The sequence below is a fragment of the Psammomys obesus genome, unplaced genomic scaffold, assembly GCF_907164565.1.
Source record: "Psammomys obesus unplaced genomic scaffold, mPsaObe1.curated_primary_1811, whole genome shotgun sequence".
NCBI lineage: Eukaryota > Metazoa > Chordata > Mammalia > Rodentia > Muridae > Psammomys > Psammomys obesus.
Genome location: NW_026586550.1, coordinates 13104586 through 13120569, shown reverse-complemented (window position 1 = coordinate 13120569; position 15984 = coordinate 13104586). Strand labels below are relative to the sequence as shown.

The 15984-nt window shown below is 39.9% G+C and overlaps 2 protein-coding genes across 2 annotated transcripts in view; one reads left to right on the top strand and one right to left on the bottom strand.

Annotated features, from left to right (window-relative positions):
• The first annotated feature begins 1355 nt into the window (after window positions 1–1355).
• Window positions 1356–15984, top strand: part of LOC129672609 (trypsin-4) — a 47871-nt gene continuing 33242 nt past the window's right edge. The window contains exon 1 of the mRNA XM_055602136.1: window positions 1356–1537. Coding sequence (XP_055458111.1) covers window positions 1498–1537 — 40 coding nt within the window. The 5' untranslated portion in view covers window positions 1356–1497. The remainder of the gene's footprint in view (window positions 1538–15984) is intronic.
• Window positions 3539–9134, bottom strand: LOC129672610 (cationic trypsin-3). Its single transcript, XM_055602138.1, has 5 exons — window positions 9046–9134; window positions 7060–7222; window positions 5542–5795; window positions 4291–4427; window positions 3539–3785 (listed from the first exon to the last, which is right to left on the bottom strand). Exons 1-5 carry the CDS (start codon window positions 9083–9085, stop codon window positions 3636–3638), a joined length of 744 nt encoding a protein of 247 aa, XP_055458113.1. The 5' UTR covers window positions 9086–9134; the 3' UTR covers window positions 3539–3635.

Sequence of the window (15984 nt, the reverse complement as noted above, 5' to 3'; positions counted from 1 at the left end):
AATGGTATAGCTTCTAGCATTGTTGTAGGAATCAGCAGCAGATGGTACAAGTGGGTGAGAAGACACCCCTCATTCTAGATACTGTTTCTTCTTTTACTTTTTGATAATTTCTGACTCTTAAGAATCAGTTAATGGCACCTTCCTCCCTTGGACTCCATTTAGTTAGTGAGTATTTAGCATCTAAATTGGCCCAACGTTTAAGGCCTTTACTTTAACAATCGCCTTAGATACAAATCCACTTACTTGTCTTTCTTCCTCACCCCCCGTCTGACATTCTCAAGTGGGGACAGTTTTGTTGGACAGGACACTTGGGCATTTGGCAATGGTTGTCAACGCTGCAATCAAGAGCTGGTGCTCTTTGCACTTAAGATGCTGGTAAACACTACAGTGCACACACTAGTTCCTCATCAAAAAGGCTAAAGAGGCTCCAAATGTCAATAGTGTCGAGGTTGGAAAGCTGTCTTTCACTAGCATATTACTTTGTCACAGTGACCAGATATCAGACATACATAAATTAAGAAAGGAAAATGTTAATGGCAAATGGTTTTAAAATTCTGTTGTCTTTGGCTAGAGAGTAACTTTGTATGAAGATTCCCTCTAACCAGTCATGGTAGTGTACATTTCTAGCCCCATCCACCATCCCTGACCAAGCTGAGGGACTCTGCATTGGAATATCACCTGTAAAATTTAACAAAACTGTCCCAAGATAAAGGAATGAAAGGACAGGAAAGATGGCATATACCTTTCATCCCAGTGCCCAGATGACAAAGGCAGGCAGATGTCAGTGAGTTTAAGGGCAGCTGGTCCCTATAAAGACTAGCTCTAAGCTTGTTCCAGGGGTACCTAGTGAACCCCTATTTGTAAACAAAGCTGAGGAGGGTTTTGTAGGTTAGTTTGGCTTAGTGGTAGCTTTCTGGTCTAACATGAGTGAGGCCCTGGGTTCAACTTTCAGTACTGAGAGACAGGCTATTTCCTGCTAGTAATAGAGTCTTCATCTGGACGTAGAATATTATACTGACCATAAGTGAAGGTGCATTATGAGTAATCATAAAATGAATAATGTCCTGTAAAAGATGAGGGTTCCAGTTAGTCCTTTAGAAAAATGTTCACAGCCTAAATTTCACAGTACATAAGTTTTGTGTGTGTGTACGTGTGTGTGTTTGTGTGTGTATTTTGATCTGAGATCCTGAAAACCTGAAGCTCTGTCTTATGACCTTATTCCAACTTGCTTTCTTACTATGGAGAACAGTTCCCACCAGGTGAGTTTGATTCTTCCATTCCCACAACCTTTGGAAGAAAAGGTTTGGTGTTTGGATTTTGTCCTGCATTATTTTCCATCTTTTATTGACCTGAATTCTAAGTTTAGATTTCTGAGTTTCCATTGAAAGGTTTTTCCTGGCACCTATGGCCATGGGTGTCAAATAAAGATCTAGAGGTATAAATAGCTGGGGAGGAAAGCCTTCATCCTATTGACTGCTCCAGATCCAGTGAGCAACCATGAAGACCTTAATCTTCCTTGCTTTCCTTGGAGCTGCTGGTGAGTACCTTTAATGAACAAGTCAGTAGGAATTAATCATGTAATTAAATTAGTACCTTGTGCTCTGGAATATAGGTTGTGCATATAGGAGATTGAAAATGGTAGACCAACATTGTGTAGTGCATATACTAAGGAATAAATAAAGTTTGCTTGCATTGAAAGATCATGGTTCAGCACAGATAGTATATGTAAGAAGACTGTCTTGAGCTTCCAGGTAGAGTCCATTAATTAGGGGAAAGGAGATGAAGATATCTCACAACAGAACAACTGTAAGTTTTGACTTCTATGGAATACTGCTATTAATAACAGTGATTTTGAGCTGCAGAGATGGCTCTCTGTTTAGGAGCTCTTCCATAGTACCCTAAGTTCTATTCCCATTATTAGTGTCTTCTAGCTCACAACCACCCATAACCCAGGAAGGGAAAGGGGATCCTTTGGCTATGTCAGACCCTTGCAGTCACACGCACAACCCTCTTCCCCCTTCTCTCACACATATACAATTAACAATAAAATCTGTGTTTGTTTGTTTTTTTAAGAATAGTAATCTGTGCTCCTCCAAAAAGGTGGAAATGTCAAACTTGAGTCTCCTTAATACTGAAAAGCTGATTATTTGGCCTAGGGATCACGACAGGAAACTATATTTTATTTCTCATGGAAAGAAACTTTTCAGCTACACTCTTTTCATCTTTATTAATAACGTTTCCCTGATATAAAGCCAATGTCATTCAACCGATTAAACTTAGGGACATGACCACTTCTGTATTAGTGTTAACAATTTATTTACTGTTCACAGTACAAGAATGGTGTTTTGACATAACCACAAGGTTGAGTGCATACCAGAAATTATTCACCAACTGCAACATATATATGACCCTCTATTTTATTTTTAATTTTCATACAAAGTCTTGCTAAATCATTCACTCTACCTTTGGGCACCTTCTGTAGCCCAGACCGGCCTTAAGCTTGTCGTCATCCTGCTTCAGCCTCCAAAGCACTAGGAATTACAGGCTGGGGCCAAAATGCAGGGTTGCAGCTAAAATTGTAGAGTTGATGAAAACTGGAGTGTGGTACCCTCCCTGCAGAGTTGATGAACAACAGAATTCCTCTAGAAGCAGAGATTTAATACGTCCATTTTATGCACACCTATTTCATTTATTTTGGGTGGGGATTATATTTGAGCTGGTGCATCATTTAAGTTGGAGGCTGAGGTGTGTCTGAGAAGAAGATAGGCCATATTATCTCCAAACGCCATATTTGCTATAGAAGTAATATTCCATTGAAAAAGAAGATGCTAGGGTATACGGCACTAGGGGTGTGTGAATCCTTGGAATAGTATAGTGTAATAGCATTTTGTATTAACTGAAAAAGTTAATTCAAAAAGTAGCATTAATAGTTAATAGAAAAAGTAGCATTCTGTTATGAAAGTGGAAATGCACTAGGAATAATGACAGTTTTAGACTTCATCTCCATTCCAATATGAACACTTTCCATGACTTTTATCCATTGCTTATATCTCTGCATTTTGTATCATAATCTGTTATAAATAATCAATACTAGATCTAGCACAATGTGGCATAAGAAAGTATATATAAAAGCTAAGTATTCAAAAGAAATTTATCAGATATATTAATAAATTACCAAATTATTTTTTTAATTTTTTATTAATTACACTTTATTCATTTTGTATCCCCCCATAAGCCCCCCATCCCCTCCCGATCCCACCCTCCCTCCCTTTTCTGCATGCATGCCACTCCCCAAGTCCACTGATAGGGGAGGTTCTCCTCTCTTTTCTGATCTTAGTCTATCAGTTCTCATCAAAATTGGCTGCATTGTCCTCTACTGTGGCCTGGTAAGGCTGCTCCCCCCAAATTATTTTTAAATAGGATACTAAATAGCCTTTCCTATTGTCTTTGTAAAAAGTACAACTCTCTCTAAATTCTCATTTAGTAATGAGTTTGAAGAGAAAGTTCATCATTATCAAGCAAGAACCATTTGTAGACAGACATGATAATTTTTTTTTTATTGTGATTGTGGTTTGGGGCACATAAGGAAGGTGACTTTGACTATGGAGGGATGGCTTCTGAAGAGATCAAGGTGTTTAGTTTGCAGCGATGGTCTGCTGAATCCAGCTCACATATTTGCACACCTTGGCGTAGACACCAGGTTTTCCCTTCAGAGCACAGCCATATCCCCAGGAAACAACACCCTGGAGTTGCCCATTGCAGACTACAGGGCCACCAGAGTCACCCTGAAAAAGAAAGAAAAGAAAAGATGATAAGAGTTATCACCTATGTCTAAACTAAAGGATGGACTCCAAGCTCTTACCCCACATCTTCATTGGTTGTCCATGAAATAACTTCTCTACACTGGGAAACTCAAGCTTCAGTCTCCTTAGCGGGTCAATATTCTATAACGTCCCTTCTTATAGACCCACACCTTTCCTTAGTCAACCTATGAGCCCATGCCAGTGTGAGAACTGAGGAGACCGAATGCATCTTTGAAATCTCTGCTCTGTTTTCAAAGGTAAAGTCTACAAGAAAGTATTTGAGTCCATATGGAACATTCATAGTAATTTCTACATATTTTTTTTATATTTAATCCTAGTCAATATTATATAGACAATTAGAAATTTATCCCAAATCTACTCTTCATCTCTCACCAACAGTCTCAGGGATAGTGTTAATGTTCTCTCTATTTCAGAAAAGCAGAAGCAAGGAAAGAGAGAGTACGATTAAGAACACAAATAAACTCACCTGGCATGAGTCCTTTCCGCCCTCCAGGTAGCCCAAACAGAACATGTTGCCAGTGATCTTGTTTGGGTAGGAACTTTTGCAAGAACTGTCAGAGAGGACAGGAGCATCAAGACACTGAAGAAGTGAAGGGTATTTGGCTGTCAAGCACAAGAAGGAAAACAGACGATTATCCAGTGTTGTAGAAAATCTCTTTTCCAGCCTTCTGCCTCTTTCATAACACCTGTTCTGTCTTTCAGTTTCCTAGGGGCTTATAACTTGTGAGGGCATTTTTTGTTTGTTTGAGACAGGGTTTCTCTGGTCAGCCTTGGCTGTTCTGGACTCAATTTATAGATCAGCTTGGCCTCAAACTCACAGAGACGCAAGTGCCTTTGTGTCCTTGAGTGCTTGGATTACAGGTGCGTGCCAACACTCCCCACTGGAATATTTTTTTTTTGAGAAGTTTTGCTTACAAAAGGTGTCCACAGCTCTCAACAGGTATATATATTCTTAAAGAAACAAGATAATTTGAACACAGGGAACTTCCCAGAGACTCCTACTCCAACCAAGGACTATTTGTGGAGATGACCTGGAACCCCTGCACAGGTGTAGCCCATGGCAGTTCAGTGTCCAAGTGGGTTACATAGTAATGGGAAGAGGGACTGCCTCTGACATAATCTGATTGGCCTGCTCTTTGATCACCTCCCCCTGAGGGGGGAGCAGCCTTACCAGGCCACAGTAGAGGACAATGCAGCCACTTTTGATGAGAACTGATAGACTAAGATCAGAAAGAAGGAGAGGAGGACCTCCCCTATCAGTGGACTTGGGGAGTTACATGCATGCAGAAAGGGGAGGGAGGGTGGGATTGGCAGGGGAGGAGGGAGGGGCTTATGGGGGGATACAAAATGAATAAAGTGTAATTAATAAAAAATAAATAAAAGATTTAAAAAAATAAAAAAAAAAAAAAAAAAAAAAAAAAAAAAAAAAAAAAAAAAAAAAAAGAAACACCAAAGTCTTTAACCCCTGTCTACTTACCTCTCCTATTTCAGTTAAACACATTTGAGTTTTTCCTACTAGTTCATTTTTATTTTGTCTGCTGTACAGTCTCAACACAGGTGTTTCCTCCAGTCTAACTTATGCATTGTAGGACTGCTTGTATCTAAATATATCCTCAGAGAACCTCCTCTTGAGTGGGAATTTGGAGCCGCTTGCCTGCAACATGCCCTTCTTCTCTAGTCTTCTCATACATGGAAATTAAGTTCCAGGGATACTTACTGCCACTGCTCAGGGTGTTGCCCCAGCCAGACACAAGGCACTTAGTGCCAGATGTTGGACAAGATTTTGGCAGAGAGATGGTGGACACTCGGGAGTTGAGGGTGGCAGGTGACTTCAACTTAATCAGCATGATGTCATTATCATAGGTCTTTGAGTTATACTTGGGGTGGCGGATGATTTTAGCAGCATCGATGAACTGCTCACCGCCCTCGAGGGCATCAATGTTGTGTTCTCCCAGGCGCACCTGAATCCGGCTGGATGTAAGGATGGTTAGCACTTTTTAAAGTATTCAACTTCAATCGTCTCCCCATTTTCCAAGCATACGAATAAACACAAATACTTGCACAGGTGACTTTATACACTAGGTAACTGTGCACTCCCAGGCCTGTATGTCAGAGAATTCCTTACAAAAGCATCCCTGATAGTTAGTACAGACTCGCCGTTCATTGCACGTCAAAGTACAAGATGTAAGATGGGAAGAGAACACCCCTATTAAACAGTTGGAGATGAAGAGCAGACTGGTAGAAATTGATTAGCATTTGCTGTTTTCCCTCTGATTGTACTTCTTAAGCATTTCAGATATACACGGATTTGAGATACTGAGATACAAAATACATGTGTACAGTGTGATGAAGCAAGAATCAGAAAAAGAATGCTATGACCAAAGATGTAAATAACCACACCTTGCTGAGAAGTGCAATGTTATAAGACAGAACTATGTACTTGTTTTTAATAGTGTACTTAAAATACAGAGTGTTTTACCTCTACATGTCCATTTTCCTGTGTTAGAACTATGTAGTGATTCACAATCTGAATCTATTCTAAGACAACCTTTTTAAAAATTAATTTATGTATTTATTCACTTTACATTTGGATCATAGCCGCCTCCCTCCCTCTCTCCCAGTCCCTCCCTTGCTCTTCTCTGCTGCCCCCTCCTATATTCCTCAGAAAAACTGGAGCTTCCCTACCAACCCACTCCAGATCATCAAGTCACATCAGGACTGAACACATCCTCTTCCCCTGTGGTCTGGCAATGCAGACCTGCCAGGGGGAAGTGATCAAAAAGCAGGCAATAGAATCCATGCCAGAGACAGTCCCCCGAATCAACAATGGTTCCCCTTCTGGGTTGTTAGTACAATCAGCTAGGAAGAGAGCAGTGAATTCTGGAACAACACTCCACATAAGTGTCTCATATAATTGAGATAGAGTCAAGCTCTTTGTGTCTGATTTTTTAAGATTCATTTTTAATTATATGTACACATGTATGTGTGAGTGCGCGCGGTGTGTGAATGGAGGTGCCATAGAGTCCAGAAGAAGGTATAAGACTCCCTGACACTGGATTATAGATAGGTGGCTATGAATCATTAAATGCAGGTGCTGAGAATCAAGCTCAAGCCCTCTGGAAGAGCAGCAAATGCTCTTAACTACAGAGCCATCTCTACGGTCCACTATCTGAATGTTTTATTTGTAGAATTGTGCTTGTTTCCTATAGAGCATGGAAATGTATTTTTCACTTACGGTTTGTAGCAGTGGGCTGCTGAAACAACCCACTGGGAATTGAGGAGGGAGCCTCCACAGAAGTGGTGGCCAGCATTCAGAGACACCTGGTAGGGGAGAGAATTCTTCTTACAGGTGTAGCCCCCAACAATCTTGTCATCATCATCATCCAGAGGGAGAGCAACTGAAAAGAAACGTCCTTGTAAATAGATCCACCAAAGAAAGTCTTCTTTATAATTGTTTTGTTTTGTTCTCATATCATCAAGAAAAGGTGGTTTTAATGTATTGTAATTTGGTTTTGAAATTTTATCATTTATGCCACTAATATCTATTTTCTAAAAATCACTTAAATAAGCATAATCTTTCATTTCATTGAAGTGTAAATAATGTGTTGCATTCTTTCTTATGTGCCCTATGAATACATACCCATATACACATGCCTATACACACTCACAGCTATATTAGAGACAATCAGAGATGCCTGACTGTAACTAATTAGGGACGTAAAAGGCACTTTACAACAGAACCCTGCTGGGAAGTCATGCGAATTGATAGCTTCACATCAGTTTTGACTGATGGTAAGTTGTTGTCATGGCAAGCCTGTCTGCTTATGAAAATAAAGAAAACTTAAGGAGCAATGTGCAAGCACTTTTGGTTTAGGGAAAAAATACCCTTATCTAATACCCTAATCTCCTCATCTCTTATATTGCATGTCACCTAAGTTCTTGTAAACAGTTTTACCTGTTTTTACAGGACTCCCATTCCTAACCTCTCTGTTTGTGCTAAAAGCTTTGCAACATGTGACCCTGTATCATGTAGTAGGTCCCACTGTTATCAAGTCTCCTTACAGTTCCAAAGTCTTCCGTCATGTTTATGAGCTGAGATATATCTACAGGAATATTCACAGAAACATCTAATTTATAACCACTTAGTTCTGGAAACCCTAGTATTAAATTTCAGTACTACAAATTTAGCTGCATCCCTGCATTTTGCCCCTGGCCTGTAATTCCTAGTGCTTTGGAGGCTGAAGCAGGATGACGACAAGCTTAAGGCCAATCTGGGCTACTGAAGGTGCTCAAAGGTAGCATGAATGATTTAGCAAGACTTTGTATGAAAATTAAAAATAAAATAGAGGGTCATATATATGTTGGAGTTGGTGAATAATTTCTGGTATGCACTCAACCTTGTGGTTATGTCAAAATACCATTCTTGTACTGTGAACAGTAAATAAATTGTTAACACTAATACAGAAGTGGTCATGTCCCTAAGTTTAATCAGTTGAATGACATTGGCTTTATATCAGGGAAACATTATTAATAAAGATGAAAAGAGTGTAGCTGAAAAGTTTCTTTCCATGAGAAATAAAATATAGTTTCCTGTCGTGATCCCTAGGCCAAATAATCAGCTTTTCAGTATTAAGGAGACTCAAGTTTGACATTTCCACCTTTTTGGAGGAGCACAGATTACTATTCTTAAAAAAACAAACAAACACAGATTTTATTGTTAATTGTATATGTGTGAGAGAAGGGGGAAGAGGGTTGTGCGTGTGACTGCAAGGGTCTGACATAGCCAAAGGATCCCCTTTCCCTTCCTGGGTTATGGGTGGTTGTGAGCTAGAAGACACTAATAATGGGAATAGAACTTAGGGTACTATGGAAGAGCTCCTAAACAGAGAGCCATCTCTGCAGCTCAAAATCACTGTTATTAATAGCAGTATTCCATAGAAGTCAAAACTTACAGTTGTTCTGTTGTGAGATATCTTCATCTCCTTTCCCCTAATTAATGGACTCTACCTGGAAGCTCAAGACAGTCTTCTTACATATACTATCTGTGCTGAACCATGATCTTTCAATGCAAGCAAACTTTATTTATTCCTTAGTATATGCACTACACAATGTTGGTCTACCATTTTCAATCTCCTATATGCACAACCTATATTCCAGAGCACAAGGTACTAATTTAATTACATGATTAATTCCTACTGACTTGTTCATTAAAGGTACTCACCAGCAGCTCCAAGGAAAGCAAGGAAGATTAAGGTCTTCATGGTTGCTCACTGGATCTGGAGCAGTCAATAGGATGAAGGCTTTCCTCCCCAGCTATTTATACCTCTAGATCTTTATTTGACACCCATGGCCATAGGTGCCAGGAAAAACCTTTCAATGGAAACTCAGAAATCTAAACTTAGAATTCAGGTCAATAAAAGATGGAAAATAATGCAGGACAAAATCCAAACACCAAACCTTTTCTTCCAAAGGTTGTGGGAATGGAAGAATCAAACTCACCTGGTGGGAACTGTTCTCCATAGTAAGAAAGCAAGTTGGAATAAGGTCATAAGACAGAGCTTCAGGTTTTCAGGATCTCAGATCAAAATACACACACAAACACACACACGTACACACACACAAAACTTATGTACTGTGAAATTTAGGCTGTGAACATTTTTCTAAAGGACTAACTGGAACCCTCATCTTTTACAGGACATTATTCATTTTATGATTACTCATAATGCACCTTCACTTATGGTCAGTATAATATTCTACGTCCAGATGAAGACTCTATTACTAGCAGGAAATAGCCTGTCTCTCAGTACTGAAAGTTGAACCCAGGGCCTCACTCATGTTAGACCAGAAAGCTACCACTAAGCCAAACTAACCTACAAAACCCTCCTCAGCTTTGTTTACAAATAGGGGTTCACTAGGTACCCCTGGAACAAGCTTAGAGCTAGTCTTTATAGGGACCAGCTGCCCTTAAACTCACTGACATCTGCCTGCCTTTGTCATCTGGGCACTGGGATGAAAGGCATGTGCCATCATTCCTGTCCCTTCATTCCTTTATAAATGTTTATCTTGAGACAGTTTTGTTAAATTTTGCAGGCGAGATTCCAATGCAGAGTCCCTCAGCTTGGTCAGGCATGGTGGATGGGGCTAGAAATGTACACTACCATGACTGGTTAGAGGGAATCTTCATACAAAGTTCCTCTCTAGCCAAAGACAACAGCCACGATCTCTACCTATCTGAAAATCTCAACCTATGGGCCAGCTTGCTGTTTAGGAAATTTGTCATTCTTGGGTGAGTTATTTTAAAATTTTGCTGCTACTAAGACAACTTAGTTGGGATGGCTAATCTACATTATCAACATGATCAGATTTATATTTATGTAGGAATTTGAAGGGTTACACCCCTGGCTCTGTGTATGAGGACATTTCTAGAGATGATTAACTGATGGGAAAGGTTCTCCTTGAATATAGGTGGTGCTATTGCTGGGTTGGAGGCTCAAACTCTACATAGAGATGGAGAAAGGAGCAAACCAGTGAGTGCCTGAATTCTCCTCTCTGCTTCCTGACTTGAAAGGGCATAAACAGCTCTGCTCTCTCACATCTTTCCCCACAGGATGAAAAGAACTTTTAAACCATTTGCCATTAATACTTTCCTTTCTTAATTTATGTATGTCTGCTATCTGGTCACTGTGACAAAGTAATATGCTAGTGAAAGACAGCTTTCCAACCTCGACACTATTGACATTTGGAGCCTCTTTAGCCTTTGTGATGAGGAACTAGTGTGTGCACTGTAGTGTTTACCAGCATCTTAAGTGCAAAGAGCACCAGCTCTTGATTGCAGCGTTGACAACCATTGCCAAATGCCCAAGTGTCCTGTCCAACAAAACTGTCCCCACTTGAGAATGTCAGACAGAGGGGAGGAAAAAAAAGACAAATGAGAAACTTAAAGCAATCCCACTGAAATCAGGGACAAGGCAAAGCTGCCCACTCTCTCCACATCTCGTCAAAATAGTTATGGAAGTCCTTGCTAGAGCTATAAGACAATTGAAGGAGATCAAGGGGATAGAAATCGGAAAAGAAGAAGTCAAAGTATCACTATTTGCAGATGATAAGATAGTATACCTGAGTGACCCCAAGAATTCTACCAGGGAACACCTACAGCTGAAAAACACCTTCAGCAAAGTGGCTGGATACAAAATCAACTAGAAAAAAATCAATTGCCCTCCTGTACACAAAAGACAAAAGAACTGAGAAAGAAATTAAGGAAACAACACCCTTCACAATAGACACCAAAGACATAAAGTATCTTGGTTTGACAAAGGGATTTTGTATCCAGGGCAATTGTTAAAGAAAAGTCCTTATATGTTGGACCAATAGATGCTAAATGCTCATTAATTAAATGGATTCCAAGGTAGGAAGGTGCCATTAACTGATTCTTGAGTCAGAAAATATCAAAAAGTAAAAGAAAAAAACAGTATCTAGAATGAGGGGTGTCTTTTCACCCACTTGAACCATCTGCTGCTGATTCCTACAACAATGCTAGAAGCTGTACCATTCCTTATCCCCCCCAGAACTTCCCAGTCTCTCATGTGAGACCTGGCTTTATAGGAAAGACACACCTCAGTGCAGAACTTCTTACAATGATTCTCTCATGTTCTTCTGTGTCTAACAATGCTCCATCTGATGGTTCTACTTTGTCACATTCACTCCTTCTAGGAGAGAAGGCATGTGGGCTTCCAGGGAAGAGGTAAAGGTAAGGTAGATGTATGATAATTTTCTTAACCCCCCCCCTAAAAAAAAAAAAAGCAAGACAATGGAGCATGGTTCTGCTTGACTGATATGAGAATTATTTAGTCATCAAAAAGTGGTAGTAGGCATACACGAAAATACCAAGTACTTATCTCCAGCCTGTGGTCATTCTGGTAACATTTCCACAGGTCTGTACATGCAAACCACTTAGTACAGTGGCTAAACACTGTTACATTTTGAGAGTTGAATAGACTCCATTTCTTTTTTTAATTTTAATTTTATTTTTAATTACACTTTATTTACTTTGTATCCCCCCTCCAGGTCCCTCCCTCTTCCCCTTATAATCCCTCTCTTCCTCCTCCTTCTCCAAGCATGCCCCTCTTCAAGTCCACTGGGGGGGGGGAGGGTTTCTTTTTCTTCCTTCTGATCCTAATCTGTTAGGTCTCATTAGGAGTGGCTGCATTGTCTTCCTCTTTGGCCTGGTAAGGCTGCTCTCCCCACCCCCAGGAGAAGGTGATCAAAGAGCAGGCCAATCAGTTCATGTCAGAAGCAGTCCCTGTTCCCATTACTACGGAACCCACTTGGACACTGAACTGCCATGGGCTACATCTTTGCAGGGGTTCTAGGTTATCTCCATGCATGGTACTTGGTTGGAGTATCAGTCTCAGGAAAGACCCCTGTGTTCAATTTTTTTCAGACAACTAGGAATAGTGCTTCCATAACATCCAGCCATACCACTCCTAGGCATATATCCAAAAGATTCTCAAGTACACAATAAGGACATTTGCTCAACCATGATTGTAGCAGCTTTATTTGTAATAGCCAGAAGCTGGAAACAGCCCAGATGCCCCTCAGTGGAGGAATGGATACAGAAATTGTGGTACATCTACACAATAGAATATTACTCAGCAATGAAAAACAAGGAAATCATGAAATATGCAGGTAAATGGTGGGATCTGGAACAGATCATCCTGAGTGAGAAGCAGAAAGACATACACGGTATATACTCATTCATATAGACATAAAATATAGAATAAACCTATTACAATCTGTACACCTAAAGAAACTAATTTGGAGGGAGGACTCTGGCTAAAATGTTCAATCCCCATTGCCAAAAGCAAAGAGGATGGACACCAGAAGAAGGAGAAAACAGGAAACAAGTTAGGAGTCTCCCACAGAGGGCCTCTAAAAAGCTCTGCTCTGAAGACTATCAAAGCAGATGTTGAGACTTATTACCAAAATTTGGGCAGAATGCAGGGAATATTATGAAAGAAGTGGGAAATAGTAAAATCTGGAGAAGACAGGAGGTCCACAAGGAGAGCAACAGAACCAAAAAAATTGAACACAGGGGTCAGTCTTTCCATTTCTTTTTTAATAAATATTTTGTGTTTATGTGTATATCTGAGTGTGTGCTTGTGAACTTGAAGGCAGTGCCAAAAGAGGACAGAAGGAGATGTTGTATCTCTTCAAGATGGAGTTAAAGGTGTTTGTGAACTACCAGATGTGGCTTCTGGAAAGCTCACTAAAGTTCTTCACAAGAACTTAAGTGTCAATACCTGAATTATCTTTCCAATATCCTTGACATCTTTTTCATTAGTCTCTTCTTAAACAATAATGTTGACGTTCCTTGTGTGGTCAATGGTTTTATCTGATGGATGTTAAAATAAACAGTCACAGTCACTTTTAAAGTGAGATTATCCTGTTCATACTTTCTAAATTCAAGTAGAAGACTAATAATGGTGAATATATCATGCTTGAAATAAGATGTCAGGAAGATGGTCCAGAAAATAGCAAGCTCGGGATCACTGATGGTGGCTCCTGTGAGGGTTGTCTGTGAGTGGTAATGGTATTGGTGACTCAAGCTAGTCAAGATAGCAAGACTCAATTAGCATATGGTTACATATATGTTTGTGTATATATAATTTATATATCAATATGTATAGTTAATGTGATCATTTATGTAAAGTGGTTGAGTAACTCTGAGAGAATAAATCTGACAGAAGGCGAATTTCCAAAATATATAAAGAACTCAAGAAGTTAAACAGCAACAAATCATGTAATCCAATTTAAAAATGGGGTTCAGAGCTAAACAGAGAATTCTCAAAAGAGGACTATCGAATGGCAGAGAAACACTTAAAGAATTCGTCAACATCCTTACTCCTCAGGGAAATGATGAATAGATTTAACTCTGAGATAATTTAGAGCTACAAAATTAATCTTTCCTTGGGAGAGGGTCTCTTCCTAAAAATTCCTTTTATGTCACCAGACTTGGGCTGCTCTCAATTAGGCAAGATTCCCTAAGAAACTTTATTTAACTGTTGTGCTATTCTATCTTTGTATTTTATCGAATTTTCTAAATACCTCTCTTGCTTTTCTAGATCTTACAGACTCATGAGCAATATGATTTTTTTGTTTAATGTGCACATTTTTTATTTATTCTTTATTAATTACACTTTATTCACTTTGTAGCCCCTCTGTGGTTCCCTCCCTCCTCCTGTCCCAATCCTGCCCTTCCTCCACCCTCTGCATGCATGCCCCTCCCCAAGTCCACTGATAGGGGAGGCCTTCTTTTCCTTCCTTCTGATCCTAGTCAATTAGGTCTCATCAGGAGTGGCTGCATTGTCTTCTTCTGTGGCCTGGTAATGCTGCTTCTCCACCAGGGAGAGGTAATTAAAGAGCAGGCCAATCAGTTCATGTCAGAGACAGTCCCTGTTCCTATTACAATGGATCCCACTTGGATACTGAACTGCCGTGGGCTACATCTGTGCAGGGGTCTTAGGTTATCTCCATGCATGGTCCTTGGTTGGAGTATCAGTCTCAGGAAAGACTCCTGTGCACAGATGTTTTGATTCTGTTACTCTCCTTGTGGAGTTCCTGCCCTCTCCAGATCTTACTGTTTCCCACATCTTTCATAAGATTCCCTGCACTCTGCCCAAAGGTTGCCCATAAGTCTCAGCATCTACATTGATAGTCTGCAGGGCAGAGCTTTTCAGAGGTCCTCTGTGAAAGGCTCCTGACTTGTTCCCTGTTTTCTTCTTCTGATGTCCATCCTCTTCGCCTTTCTGGATGGGGATTGAGCATTTTAGCAAGACTCCTCCCTCTTGATTAGTTTCTTTAGGTGTACAGATTTTAGTAGGTTTATTCTATATTATATGTCTATATGAGTGAGTATATACTGTGTATGTCTTTTTGCTTCTGGGATAGCTCACTCAGGATGATCTGTTCCAGATCCCACCATTTACCTGCAAATTTCATGATTTCCTTGTTTTTCATTGCTGAGTAATATTCCATTGTGTAGATGTACCACAATTTCTGTATCCATTCTTCCACTGAGGGGCATCTGGGATATTTCCAGCTTCTGGCTATTACAAGTAAGGCTGCAAATATGGCTGAGCAAATGTCCTTATTGTGTACTTGAGCCTCTTTTGGATATATGCCTAGGAGTGGTATAGCTGGATCTTGAGGAAGCGTTATTCCTAGTTGTCTGAGAAAGCGCCAGATTGCTTTTCAGAGTGGTTGTACAAGTTTACATTCCCACCAGCAGTGGAAGAGGATTCCCCTTTCTCTACAACCTCTCCAGCATGTGTTGTCACTTGAGTTTTTTATCTTAGCCATTCTGATGGGTGTAAGGTGAAATCTTAGGGTCGTTTTGATTTGCATTTCCCTTATGACTAAGGATGTTAAACATTTTTTAATTGTTTCTCTGACATTTGATTTTCCTCTATTGAGAATTCTCTGTTTATCTCTGTTCCCCATTTTTTAATTGGATTACTTGATTTTTTTGCTTTTCGGCTTCTTTAGTTCTTTAAATATATCCTGGATATTAGCCCTCTGTCAGATATAGGTTTGGTGAAGATCCTTTCCCAATCTGTAGGCAGTCGTTTTGTTCTGACAACAGTGTCCTTTGCTTTACAGAAACTTCAGTTTCATGAGGTCCCATTTATTGATTGTTGCTCTTAGAACCTGTGCTGTTGGTGTTCTGTTCAGGAAGTTTTCTCCTATGCCAATGAGTTCAAGGCTCTTCCCCACTTTTTCTTCTAAGCAGTTTCGTGTGTCTGGTTTTTACTTAAAGCAAATCCTTTTCAGGGAATCTTCTCTGACTCTTCCCCTTGCATTTTTTGTGTTAAACTGCAGTGTCTTTTGGGGGATATTTTCTCCTATTACATCAGAAACAAATGTAGTTTTCACAGTCATCCATGTCTTTATTGATTTATTTTTATCTCACACTACTTGAGTTGATCAGCATTTAGTCCTTCCTATCTATCTATCTATCTATCTATCTATCTATCTATCTATCTATCTATCTATCTCTATCTCTATCATCTCTATCTCTATCTCTCTCTCCCCCCAAGAGACATGTTACAGCTACCAGTTTTTCTCAGTAGATGACTCATATTCCTGGCACCTTTCAGCCAGT

Bases quoted from the DNA above. Each gene is read 5' to 3' on its own strand.
- LOC129672610 (XM_055602138.1), bottom strand. From the start codon at position 9,085: ATGAAGACCTTAATCTTCCTTGCTTTCCTTGGAGCTGCTG. The intron at 7,223-9,045 runs GTGAGTACCTTT...GTTTCTTTTCAG, and splicing joins TGCTTTCCTTGGAGCTGCTG to TTGCTCTCCCTCTGGATGAT. The intron at 4,428-5,541 runs GTAAGTATCCCT...TGTGCTTGACAG, and splicing joins CAACACCCTGAGCAGTGGCA to CCAAATACCCTTCACTTCTT.